Source organism: Hyla sarda, chromosome 1, assembly GCF_029499605.1.
Source record: "Hyla sarda isolate aHylSar1 chromosome 1, aHylSar1.hap1, whole genome shotgun sequence".
Classification (NCBI taxonomy): domain Eukaryota; kingdom Metazoa; phylum Chordata; class Amphibia; order Anura; family Hylidae; genus Hyla; species Hyla sarda.
The window spans coordinates 144,171,946-144,186,471 of record NC_079189.1 but is presented as its reverse complement, the minus strand read 5'-3'; the positions used below and the strand labels follow the sequence as shown (position 1 = coordinate 144,186,471).

At 40.1% G+C, this 14,526-nt stretch overlaps 1 protein-coding gene across 3 annotated transcripts in view; it reads left to right on the top strand.

The window, feature by feature from the left end:
- FHIP1A (FHF complex subunit HOOK interacting protein 1A) overlaps positions 1–14,526 on the top strand; it is a 260,100-nt gene that overhangs the window by 160,160 nt on the left and 85,414 nt on the right. For all 3 annotated transcript variants that reach the window (XM_056562809.1, XM_056562813.1, XM_056562814.1), the window contains one exon: positions 8,726–8,884. In XM_056562809.1, the coding sequence (XP_056418784.1) occupies positions 8,726–8,884 (159 nt within the window). The remainder of the gene's footprint in view (positions 1–8,725; positions 8,885–14,526) is intronic.

Below are 14,526 nucleotides of genomic sequence, written 5' to 3'. Positions count from 1 at the left end.
GGACAGAGGGACTTGGGATCCTGAAGCTGTCCACATAAGATAGCTGTTGGCTGACCATTTGTTCAGCTGCCTCTCCTGATACCTCCATACACGTGCACTCTCTTCCAAGCACGCATGTGTTCTAAATAGGGAGAGTAATCCAACAGGCCCTGACATCTACCATCCAGGTAGAGTCAGGATACTGCCATAAACATTAGATGGTCGGCTAGTCCTACCAAAATCAACATATTTGGCTAACTCATACAGTATATAACATAAATGGCCAGATTAATGCCCCCCCCCCCCCCCCCCCGACTCCTTTTAACAGACTAAAGTGCAAAGGATCCTTTAATAGCACAACAGCACCAGGCAGTAGGTAGGCCCTTCAGCCTACAGTAACTATGAATTGTTTGTCTTCTACAGATATAATGCTCAGTGATAACACAAGCATGCATCTGAGGGTCTTTTGACACTGCAATGTATGTCTGGCATATAACAATAGTGTTGAGCAGCATAGGCCATATTCAAATTTGCGATATTTCGCGAATATATGGACGAATATTCGTCATGTATTCGCTAAATTCGCAAATTCATAATATTCACGTTATATTTTCGCATATGCGAAAATGTGCATATGCGAAAATTTGCATATGCTAAAATTAGCATAAGAAAAATTCGCATATGCGAAAAGTTGCATATGCAAATTTTCCCATATGCGAAAATGCGCAAGCCAGTCTCACACAGTAGTATTAGAGCCTTCCTTAGACCACACAAGCTGGAAGCAGAGAGGGATGATCACTGTGAAAAAACTGTGTACTGTGAAAAAAATAAAAAAAAAATTGTAATTACGAATATTTAGTGCTATATTCGCGAATATTCGCGAATATGCGATATTCGTGAATAAAATTCGCATTGCGAATATTCACGAGCAACACTATACAACAAATGTCCATAGGGTCCCAATTACCTGGCAGGTCCCAACTACCTGTATGCCTTTACAAAATTCATTGAACACCCCTTAATTAAGATGATATTATTTTGCCGTACTGCAATGCTTTTTAGCTATATTATTTAGGGCCTGGATGGCAGTGTTTTATGAGCACTATATGGTGGTATCTTTTATTCAGTGGCTGTATATTTACAGTGCCTTGCAAAAGTATTCACCCCCCTTGACTTTTTCATATTTTGTTACATTACAGCCTTAAGTTCAATGTTTTGTTAATCTGAATTTTATGTGATGGATCAGAACACAATAGACTAAGCTGGTGAAGTGAAATGAGAAAAATATATAAATAAAACTATTGTTTAGAAATAGAAAACATAAAATTAGCATGTGCGTAGGTATTCAACCCCTTTGTTAACCCTTTGTAAATGTACGTCCTGGTGATGTGGTACTTAATGCACCAGAACGTACATTTACGTCCTGAGCATAACCGCGGGCTTCGGAGCGATACCGGCATCATGCGCGGCAGGTCCTGGCTGTGGATCGCAGCCAGGGACCCGCCGGTAATGGCGGACACCCGCGTTCCTGCGGATGTCCGCCATTAACCCCTCAGATGTCGTGATCAATACAGATCACAGCATCTGCAGCATCGCGGTCACTTAACGGCAGACGGAGGTCCCTTCACCTGCCTCCGCTGTCTTCCGGGAGTCTTCTGCTCTGATCTGCCTTCCCGCAGACCAGAGCCGAAGATGACCGATAACCCTGATCAGTGCTATGTCCTATACATAGCACTGAACAGGATTAGCAAGCGAATAGTGAAGTAAAAAAATGTGAAAAAAACCCTCCCCCAATAAAAACGTAAATAGTTTTTTACCCCCAAAAAGTGTAAAAAAAATTATTTCATATACATATTTGGTATCGCCGCATGCATAAATATCCAAACTATTAAAATAAAATTTAAATGATCCTGTACGGTGAACGGCGTGAACGTAAAAAAAAAAAGTTCAAAATAGCTGCTTTTTTTTATAACATTTTATTCCCCAAAAAATTTATAAAAATGTAATAAAAGTTTTGTATAAGCAAATATGGTATTAAAAAAAAGTACAGATCACGGCGCAAAAAATGAGCCCTCATACCACCACTTATATGGAAAAATGAAAAAGTTATTGGTCTTCAAAACAGGGGGATTTTAAACGTACTCATTTGGTTAAAAAGTTTGCAAATTTTTTAAGCGCAACAGTAATAGAAAAGTGTATAATCATGGGTATCATTTTAATCGTATTGACCCAGAGAATAAAAAACACATATCATTTTTACCATAAATTGTATGGCGTGAAAACAAAACCTTCCAAAATTTTCAAAATTGCGGTTTTCTTTTTAATTTCCCCACACAAATAGTATTTTTTTGGTTGCGCCATACATTCTATGGTAAAGTGAATGATGGCATTACAACGGACAACTGGTCGCGCAAAAAACAAGCCCTCATACTAGTCTGTGGATGAAAATATAAAAGAGTTATGATTTTTTGAAGGGGAGGAGGAAAAAACAAAAGCGTAAAAATAAAATTGTCTGAGTCCTTAAGGTCCAAATGGGCTGAGTCCTTAAGGGGTTAAGAAGCCCATAAAAAGCTCTGGTGCAACCAATTACCTTCAAAAGTCACATAATTAGTGAAATGATGTCCACCTGTGTGCAATATACGTGTCACATGATCTGTCATTACATATAAACACCTTTTTTGAAAGGCCCCAGAAACTGCAACACCTAAGCAAGAGGCATCAGTAACCAGACACTGTCATGAAGACCAAGGAACTCTCCAAACAAGTAAGGGACAATGTTGTTGAGAAGTACAAGCCTGGATTAGGTTATAAAAAAATATCCAAAACTTTGATCATCCCCTGGAGTACCATCAAATCTATCATAGCCAAATGGAAAGAACATGGCAAAACTGCAAACCTGCCAAGAGACGGCCGCCCACAAAACTCATGGACCGGGCACGGAGAGCATTAATCAGAGAGGCAGCACAGAGACCTAAGATAATCCTGGAGAAGCTGTAGAGTTCCACAGCAGAGACTGGAGTATCTGTACATAGGACGACAATAAGCTGTACACTCCGTAGAGTTGGGCTTTATGGCAGAGTGGCCAGAAGAAAGCCATTACTTTCAGCAAAAAACAAAAAGGCACGTTGTGAGTTTGTGAAAAGGCATGTTGGAGACTCCTAAAATGTATGGGGGAAGGTGCTCTGGTATCATGCTATGTCTGGCACAAACTCAACACATCACATCACCCAAAGAACACCACTAGGAAACTGGTCAGAGTTGAGGGAAAGATGGATGGTGCTAAATACAGCTAAAAACTCTGTGCATGATTTGAGGCTAGGATGGAGGTTCACCTTCCGGTAGGACAATGACCCCAAACACGCAGCTAAAGCAACACTTGAGTGTTTAAGAGGAAACATGTAAATGTGTTGGAATGGCCTAGTCGAAACCCAGATCTCAATCCAATTAAAATCTGTGGTTGGACTTATAGATTGCTGTTCACAAGCGCAAACCGTCCAACTTGAAGGAGCTGGAGCAGTTTTGCAAGGAGAAATGGGCAAAAATCCCAGTGGTAAGAAGTGGCAAGCTCATAGAGACTTATCCAAAGTGAGTTGGAAATGTGATTGCTGCAAAAGGTGGCTCTACAAAGTATTTACTTTAGGGGGGTGCATAGTTATGCACATAGGGGGACATTTATCAATGTTTGCTTATGTATTCCTTTTTTTAGTTATTTTTTTTTTGCTTATGTGCGACTTATTTATCAACTGCTTTCAGCCTGTTGATAAATTTCTTTTACTTGAGCAATTTTTCTTTTTTTGCTTTGGTAGTGGCTTTTTCTGCTCCATGTCTGAGCTGGAGTAAATTTAGTAGGTTTTTTCATGCGATAAATCTCTGACCACTGCAAGTCAAAAATCACTTTTTGCTTTGGTAAGCAAGATTTTTATTTTTCACTTAGGACACTGAACATGCAAAAAGTCACAGAAAAAAGAGCGTAGTCGCACGTGCGACTTTTTTGCGACAATTTTAAGCAAAAAAAAACTACTAAATGCATTGATAAATGTCCCCCATTGACTTTTTCTGCTATTTTGTCCTATTTGTTGTTTGCTTCACAATAAATAAAAACACATCTTCAAAGTTGTGGGTATGTTCTATAAATTAAATTATCTAAATCCTCAAAAATCCATGTTAATTCCAGGTTGTGAGGCACCAAAATACAGAAAAAGTCAAGGGGGGGGGGGTGAATACTTTTTTCAAGGCACTGTATAATATTTGTGATAAGCTTTATTGTGGGGGGGTTTGATTATGGTATTGTAAATGACTGGAAATGTTCAGTGTGCCTTTTTAATGCCTTCTACTTAGATTTAACAGACCAACCTTAATCTCAACTAGGCCCCACCTTAAAGGGGGTATTCTGGCTTTATACATCTTATCCCCTATCCAAAGGACAGGGGATAAGATGTATGATTGGGAAGCCCCCAGCATTCTGTGCCGGGCACTGTGTCCGAGAAGTGATGTCACAGCCACTCCCCCTCGTGACATCACACCATGCCCCCTCCATTTATGTCTATGGGAGGAGACGTGATGGCTCCCACACCCCCTCCCATATACATAAATGGAGGGGGCGTGACATGACATCACAAGAAGGTGTGGCCGTGACTTCACATCTCGTAGGCAGCGCCCGGCCCAGCCCAGCAGCGGAACCCCTGCGATCATACATCTTATCCCCTGTCTTTTGGATCACTAAACTTTATGCTTTTTCTAAGTTCTTTTTTTTTTTTTTTTGTGAAAAAACAATGTACTATGTTTTGTAGGAACAGAGGCCATGACTGACAAGTGAAATCATCAAGTTGACACATTGCTGTGAATTCCTTATGGTGACAGTCACCATTTAATAATAGTTTGTTATTGGTATAGATGTTTTAACAAGGTTTTAGAATGTGCCAATAACTAGGAGACATCATGATAATAACTCATACTTGCATACTCTGAAGACATGGTTAAAAGTGTGATAAATATATTTCCCTCTCTGGGCTACAATCCCATTATTTTGGCAGTTAAGTCTGTATAATTTGCAATATTGTTATTATGTATATTACTTTTGTAATCCTACCATGTAAGCATTAGAGGCGGGTCAATTAAAGAAGCGATCCTACTTTCTATGTTAATGAAAACAAGCTGGCTTCACAGTATGAACCATTATGTGTCTTATGTTATCGGTAATCAAAGTCAGATTATTTCTTCTCAATTGAAGTACATTGGACAGAACTCTTATTTTTATTTCCTTTTTATGCTGGGTTGTGCACCTGTCTATATAGATGAAAGAGCTACACTTAAATTTCGGAAGTATTAATTACGAAAATATGAATAGTGACCTTTATTATGATTAAATATACCTATAACGTTAGGTACATCAAACTGCAAATCAGCAAAGAGTCTTTATGGTTTCAGATTAATATTAAATAAGCTAATACTTCAAACTGATATCTACATTTTCATTGCCGCTCTATGTAATTACTTACATAGAAGTTAACCATCCCAGCATTTTATTATATTGCTTGCAATTTTCTTGCATAAGTTACTGGCAATTTTTGTCCTTGGCACTGGATCATTGGCTGCTTATAAGGGAAATGCCTTGTCTGCAACCCTGAAAAATGAATTTGTTGTGCCAGACAATAATGGAAAGTTCTATACCATTTTATACTTAAAGCTGCAATCTGTCTTAAGATGAAGCCTGATGTTCCTGGAATATAGAGGACTCTAGATAAAAGGTTGATTTTGCATAGTGATATTGTTGACATTTGTGCCAATATATGTGGAATGTGGATTATTTTAAGTAAATATTATTTGGGTTTCAAGTTCTTAACAAAGTGACATTATTACTAAAGCTAGATATTGCAATCTGAGCTTCCTCACAGAGATCTACATATTTCATTAAAGCCAATATTAATTTTTGTATATAATAATTCACAATAAATCACATTTCTAATAAGCTTGGTCAGCCCCCTTTAGATAGTAATAGCAGCAGTCCTCTTTAAGTGGTAGTAGTAGTAATAATAGCAGCCCCCTTTTGGTAGTGGTAGCAGTAGCAGCAATAGAAGTCCCCTTTAGGTGGTAGTAATAGCAATAGCAGTCCCCTTTAAGTAGTGATATTAGTAGTTGTGGCAGCCCCTCTTTACGATAGTAAAAAAAAAAATAGAACTAAAAAAAAACAAAGCTACTCACCTGGCTCCCGCATAGTCCGCTATGTGGTTTCACTGTTTTCTCCTCCGGCCTGTACTCTGGAGCATGATGATGTCACTAATGCACAGCAGCACAGAATGCAGAGGAAGGGTGCTTGAGCCTCTTATGGCTACCTGCATAATGGGGACATCCACAAGAGGGATTGATAGAGCGAGGAGCCAATGGCCCAGAAGCAGTGATATCCCTAGGCATGAAGCAGTATCTTGGCTAGTGTGAGACTTGGAGAGGGAGCATAGTGATGACGTTGGTCATGCTTGGACTGGTAATCACACATGAGTAGGCGGGATTACAACCTGGAGTGCCGTAACAACTACAATATGCCGCACGCCCGATGACTACTTGCACCATATTATCATATGGTGCCGAACATTTTTAAAACAAATTTTCTTCACTATAGCAGATGCTCTCTGTGGACATCAGGATATGATGAGAGCTTATTTAACTTATATAACGTGTTGCAACCAGCTCTATAGGGTGAATGTTGGGGACAGGTTACCTTTGAAGGGTTACTCTGGTGGTAAGACAACTGTTACGCCGAGCGCTCCGGGTCCCTGCTCCTCCCCGGAGCGCTCGCGGCGTTCCTCTCTCTGCAGCGCCCCGGTAAGACCCGCTGACCGGGAGCGCTGCACTGACACTGCCGGCGGGGATGCGATTCGCATAGCGGGATGCTCCCGCTCGCGAATCGCATCCCAAGTCACTCACCTATCCCGGTCCCCGGTTGTCACGTCCTGGCGTGCGCGGCTCCGCTCCTTAGGGTGCGCGCGCGCCAGCTCTCTAAGATTTAAAGGGCCAGTGCACCAATGATTGGTGCCTGGCCCAATCAGTCTGATTAGCGTCCACCTGTGCACCTGTCTATATAACCTCACTTCCCCTTTCCTTCCTTGCCGGATCTTGTTGCCTTGTGCCAGAGAAAGCGTTTTGTGTATGTCCCAAGCCTGTGTTCCAGACCTTCTGCTGTTGCCCCTGACTACGATCCTTGCTGCCTGCCCTGACCTTCTGCTACGTCCGACCTTGCTCTTGCCTTGTCCTTTTGTACCGCGCCTGTCTCAGCAGTCAGAGAGGTTGAGCCGTTACCGGTGGATACGACCTGGTTGCTACCACCGCAGCAAGACCATCCCGCTTTGCGGCGGGCTCTGGTGAATACCAGTAGCAACTTAGAACCGGTCCACCGGTACGGTCCACGCCAATCCCTCTCTGACACAGAGGATCCACCTCCAGCCTGCCGAATCCTAACAACAACTTATCCCCTATCCAAAGGATAGGGGATAAGATTCCTGATCGTGGGGGTCCCGCCGCTGGGGACTCCTGCAATCTTTCATGCAGCACCCCACTATCATCAACCTCTGGAGCGAACATCACCCCGGGTCTGATGACTCACGATCACAGGGCCGGAGTATCGTGATGTCACAGCTCCACTCCCTTGTGACGTCATTCTCCGCCCCCTCAATGCAAGCCTATGGGAGGGGGCATGGAGGCGAGCGTATGGGAGGGGGCATGGAGGCTGATGATAGCGGAGTGCTGCATGAAAGATTGCGGGGGTCCCAGCGGCGGGACCCCCGCGATCAGGCATCTTATCCCCTATCCTTTGGAGGACCCCTTTAATATTCATGGATTTTGAAATGAAATGTTCAATAAGCACATATACCTGTGATTGATTCCTTTGTATGTCGGCAGATTTGTTTTGTATTGCCATTGGGGGTCGGAGAATAGTTTATGTTGTTCTTGTAATAAGCAAAAACGAAGATAAATTTTGGAGGCTTTAGAATCTCAGATGTTGAGAATGGCAAACATAGGGAAGTTAATGTACACTTATGCACATACTCATTGTAAGTCCATTTTCCGACCTCTTCCTCTTTTGTACTGCACTAGATGCACTTTAAGTTGCTTGTTTTGTAAATCTAATCACAGAAGACTGACAAAATTATGGGGCACATGGAGAGAGAGGATCATAGTTCACGGGCTTCTATAGGCAACATATAATGTAATATTGGCAAACTGCGGACAATGTATTATTAGCAAAGTGGGTGACATGGGATTTATTATGGGTCTTCCAGAATCTATGATTGTAATGACTAAAACAGGAGTGGCTGTCTATTTAAATAAATAATATGAACATAATCTTTTAGTACCTAGGGACTCAACAGCCAAATGTTATAAATATATGTTAATAATGTGATGAATGTCTCATAGATTTAATATGCAGATAAAAAAGGTAGAAAAAAATCCCTAAACCACCAAAAGCAATAGTATCCTGTTTTCTGTGTCAGAACAGTCTTATTCTTGCAGTTCCAACATTATTTTTTCTAAAACCTTTTTTTTTTGTTTCAACCTAATACTGTAAAAATTCCTTTACCCCTTTTGAATATTAATTTAAGTGTATGTACCACATCCTAGGTAGCATTTTCAAGATGATCAGTGTGTCACATTTTATGTCACTCTTTAGATATCTTAATAACAATTTTCATAATATGTTATAACATTGTAGATGTGACCATGTCTTTAAAGTGATGTTTTGGGCTATTTACAGGTACTAGCGACAGGATTGAGTGGTCTCTATTCATCATTACCAACAAAGCTAGAAGATAAAGGGGAGGAATGGCATTGTCTTGTTAAAGAAGATTGGCTCCAGGTCCCCTCACTTATACAGTTTATAAATTCTCTTGAATTCTGCAATGCGGTAATACAGGTCAGTTGATAATTTTGCCATTAAAATAATAAATTACTTTCAGCATTTTTTTTTAATATGTATTTCTTGGTTTTATATAGAATTTTGTATGCTTTATATATTTATGAAGGAGCTTGGGACCCAATAGTCCCAATGTCTTTAGTTCTGCAGGCTTCTGACATTGTTTTTAGGCCTACTATCTTCGTCTTTTAATTGATTAACCTGTAGGAGATGTTAGATTCTGATAATTCTTAAGATATTTAGTGGTAAGTTTTGTCTATATGAGACATGTTTGAATAAAAATGCTGTGACTATTATTTTTACTGCCAGACAAGTCTCCTTTAGATTCAAAAGAACATTTGAAGGTTGATGACATATTAATGCTCTAGGACTGAAATTACATTTCCAAAGGCTTCACCTGAAGTTTATTATGTCTAAATTGCCACCATATATCACATCTGCTCTTTATTCTTCTGCAGTACTTTAATTGACAACCTCAGCAATGAACAGTAAACATTAGATAATAAAAGCAACATAAGGTTATACTTTCACAAAAGTGTACACCCTCAAGATGTAACACCATGAAGATGCGGATGATTTGCAATACACTGTTAATTTTTTAAAATTTTCTATTAATTTTGTTTGGATTTATTTATTTTTTTTTAAATAGACTTACTTTGAGTTTTTATGGTCTTTTTGGACAGGGGGACACTGATAATTGCTGGTTCAGAATAGGTATCGGGTATACTCTATAGTATAGTATGTGTATACTTAGCAATACAGAAGATGACAAATTACCCCAGTTCCATGTCCACATGTCTGGGAGCATATTTACCGTTACATTCCATTGTCAAGGGGTTGTTCACCATGGATTATCCCTACTCTTTAGAAGAATCAATTAAAATTAGCTTTTTGGGACCTCCAGACATCTCTTGTTGTATGTGAGGAATAATGCCAGTATGTATTCAGTTTCCATTAAATGCTGTACTGTTCTATATGCTGCACTACAGGACAGATCCCCCAGAGTGAGAGATACTCTTTGTAACCACTTTCCACTCTAGAGATGAGGATCCTGAGCACAAAACTCCCATCCATTAACTTTGAATTACTTAATAGAATTTATGAAAATGGTTTTTCTAAACTGGCCAACCCCAAAGAGTATGTTCACATATACTGTATAAGATGTGGATTTTATGCTCCAGATTTAACACTGCAAATTATATGCTGGTAACTCAATGAAAAAATCTGCAGAATAAAATTGGCACCTTTATATAGTACATGCGAACATACTCATAAGCAGCAAGATGCAGTATAAAAATAAAGTTAAACACACAGATGGTGTGGAAAGCCATCTCACATGCCAAACTTAAATCCCATAAACTAATGGGGTAGGGAGACTTCCTGCAGTCACAAAGAAATAAACCAATGAAGACTGAGCTCAGCTGTTTAAGTTAAAAGCCCGGCTTTTTTTTTATTAAGTTACAGTGGGGATCAAAAGTTTGGGCACCCCAAGTAAAAATTTGTATTAATGTGCATAAAGAAGCCAAGGAAAGATGGAAAAATCTCCAAAAGGCATCAAATTACAGATTAGACATTCTTATAATATGTCAACAAAAGTTAGATTTTATTTCCATCATTTACACTTTCAAAATAACAGAAAACAAAAAATGGCTCCTGCAAAAGTTTGGGCACCCTGCAGAATTCATAGCATGCACTGCCCCCTTTGCAAAGCTGAGACCTGCCAGTGTCATGGATTGTTCTCAATCATCATCTGGGAAGACCAGGTGATGTCAATCTCAAAAGTTTTAAATTCCCAGACTCATCTGACCTTGCCCCAACAATCAGCACCATGGGTTCTTCTAAGCAGTTGTCTAGAAATCTGAAACTGAAAATAGTTGACACTCACAAAGCTGGAGAAGGCTATAAGAAGATAGCAAAACGTTTTCAGATGTCAATATCCTCTGTTCGGAATGTAATTAAGAAATGGCAGTCATCAGGGACAGTGGAAGTTAAAGCAAGATCTGGAAGACCAAGAAAAATATCAGACAGAACAGCTCGCAGGATTGTGATAAAAACAATTCAAAACCCACGTTTGACTGCACAATCCCTCCAGAAAGATCTGGCAGACACTGGAGTTGTGGTACACTATTCCACTATAAAGAGATACTTGTACAAATATGGTCTTCATGGAAGAGTCATCAGAAGAAAACCTCTTCTACGTCCTCACCACAAAAATCAGCGTTTGAACTTTGCAAATGAACATATAGACAAGCCTGATACATTTTGGAAACAAGTTCTGTGGACCGATGAGGTTAAAATTTAACTTTTTGGCCAGAATGAGCAAAGGTACGTTTGGAGAAGAAGGGGAACAGAATTTAATGAAAATAGACTCTGTCCAACTGTTAAGCATGGGGGTGAATCAATCATGCTTTGGGGTTGTATTGCAGCCAGTGGCACAGGGAACATCTCACGAGTAGAAGGAAAAATGGATTCAATAACATTTCTGCAAATTTTGGATGCTAACTTGATGCCATCTGTGAAAAAGCTGAAATTAAAGAGAGGATGGCTTCTACAAATGGATAATGATCCTAAACACACCTCGAAATCCACGGGGGATTACATCAAGAGGCGTAAACTGAAGGTTTTGCCATGGCCTTCACAATCTCCTGACCTCAACATAATTGAAAATCTATGGATAGACCTTAAAAGAGCAGTGCGTGACAGACAGCCCAGAAATCTCAAAGAACTGGAAGACTTTTGTAAGGAAGAAAGGGCAAAGATACCTCAAACAAGAATTGAAAGACTCTTGGCTGGCTACAAAAAGCGTTTACAAGCTGTGATACTCGCCAAAGGGGGCAGTACAAGATATTAGCTCTGCAGGGTGCCCAAACTTTTGCAGACGCCATTTTTTTGTTTTCTGTTATTTTGAAAGTGTAAATGATGGAAATAAAATCTAACTTTTGTTGACATATTATAAGAATGTCTAACCTGTAATTTGATGCCTTTTGGAGATGTTTCCATCTTTCCTTGGCTTCTTTATGCACATTAATAAAACATTTTACCTGGGGTGCCCAAACTTTTGATCCCCACTGTATGTAAACAAAAAAAAGATCCGGAGTCAGCACTAATTCATTGATCAAAGCCATTATACACCATATAGCCATGAGACCTCAGACACTTATACAGTCATGGCCATAACTGTTGGCACCCCTGAAATTTTTCAAAAACTGAAGTATTTCTCACAGAAAAGGATTGCAGTAACACATGTTTTGCTATTCACATGTTTATTCCCTGTGTGTATTGGAACTAAACCAAAAAAGGGAGGAAAAAAAGCAAATTGGACATAATGTCACACCAAACTCCAAAATGGGCTGGACAAAATTATTGGCACCCTGAACTTAATATCTGGTGGCACACCCTTTGGAAAAAATAACTGAAATTAGTCGCTTCCTATAACCATCAATAAGCTTCTTACACCTCTCAAACGGAATGTTAGACCACTCTTCCTTTGCAAACTGCTTCAGGTCTCTCTTATTGGAAGGGCACCTTTTCCCAAAAGCAATTTTAAGATCTCTCCACAGGTGTTCAATGGAATTTAGATATGGACTCATTGCTGGCCACTTCAGTACTCTCCAGCACTTTGTTGCCATCCATTTCTGGGTGCTTTTTGACCTATGTTTGGGGTCATTGTCCTGCTGGAAGATCCAAAATCTCGGACGCAAACCCAGCTTTCTGTCACTGGGCTTTACAGTGCGACCCAAAATCTGTTGGTAATCCTCGGATTTCATGATGCCTTGCACACGTTGAAGGCACCCAGTGCCAGAGGCAGCAAAACAACCCCAAAACGTCATTGAACCTCCACCATATTTCACTGTAGGTACTGTGTTCTTTTCTTTGTAGGCCTCATTCCGTTTTCGGCAAACAGTAGAATGATGTGCTTTACCAAAAAGCTCTATCTTTGTCTCATCTGTCCACATGATGTTTTCCCAGAAGGATTTTGGCTTACTCAAGTTTATTTTGGCAAAATATAGTCTTGCTTTATGTCTCTGTGTCAGCAGTGGGGTCCTCCTGTGTCTCCTGCCATAGCGTTTTGTTTCATTTAAACGTTGACGGATAGTTCGTGCTGACACTGATGCTCACTGAGCCTGCAGGACAGCTTGAATCTCTTTGGAACCTGTTTGGGGCTGCTTATTTCCTATCTGGACTATCCTGTGTTGACACCTTTCATCAATTTTTCTCTTCTGTCGATGCCCAGGGAGATTAGCTACAGTGCCATGGGTTGCAAACTTCTTGATAATGTTGTGCACTGTGGACAAAGGCAAATCTAGATCCCTGGAGATGGACTTGTAACCTTGAGATTGTTGATATTTTTTCACAATTTTGGTTCTCAAGTCCTCAGTCAGTTCTCTTCTCCTCTTTCTGTTGTCCATGCTTAGTGTGGCACACACAGACACACAATGCAAAGACTAAGTAAACTTCTCTCCTTTTTATCTGCTTTCAGGTGTGATTTTTATATTGCCCACACCTGTTACTTGCCCCAGGTGAGTTTAAAGGAGCATCACATGCTTGAAACAATGTTATGTTTTCCACAATTTTGAATGGGTGCCAATAATTTTTTCCAGCGCATTTCTGAAGTTTGGTGTGACATTATGTCCAATTTGCTTTTTTTCCTGCCTTTTTTTTGTTTAGTTCCAATACAAACAAAGGGAATAAACATGTGTATAGCAAAATATGTGTTACTGCAACAAAGGGAATAAACATGTGTATAGCAAAATATGTGTTACTGCAATCTTTTTTTGTGAGAAATACTTCTTTTTCTAGAAAAAATTCAGGGGTACCAACATTTACGGCCATGACTGTATATCCAATAATCTGGGGTGCTCAGAAAGTAAATGAAGAAAGAAAATAAAGGTCGATTGGCACTCTCATATTGGATACAAAACACATCATCCTTATTTATTGTACTTACAGACCATACATGGAGAGAGCAGACAGAAATTGAACTACGTCCTTTTCGCAGCTCTTTGCTGCTTGAACTGATTCCCCAAGTTACATTATGTACATCCAGTATGGAAAGATACCTGACATGTTTGGGCCCAAGTAGGCAGTAATCATAGACAATATTTAAACAATTCAACACACATTAAAGTGCATCTGTTACTTTACTTAACTCTATAATACTGCCCACACAGTATAGCAGGAGTTAATGTTCCCATGCTAATCATACCTTTTGTTATGTAATTTGGTGAATTTATTTTGTAAATAAAAACAAACTTTTTTTCCCCAGCATCTCTTAGTGTCAGAGAGGCATAATCAGCGTTGTGCTGTGCCCTTGGGCCGCAAAGCTTCTCACATCATAGACACTTTGCCATTTGACACACAGGGCATGCCTGCCGATACTGGCCCTGTGTGAATTGCCTGTGCATGCACCTCCAATAGGGGATTGCCAGACACACTGCATACACAGTAATCCCCATTGGCCAGACATGTGCGGGCAATCCACAAAGGGCTGCCATCTGCAGGTGAGCGGCAGTGACTTAAAGGGGTACTCTGGCACTAAGACATCTTATCCCCCGCTGGGGACCCCGTGATCTTGCATGCAGCACCCCGTTATAATCAGTTCCCGGAGCATGTTCGCTCTGGGTCTGATTACTGGCGATCAT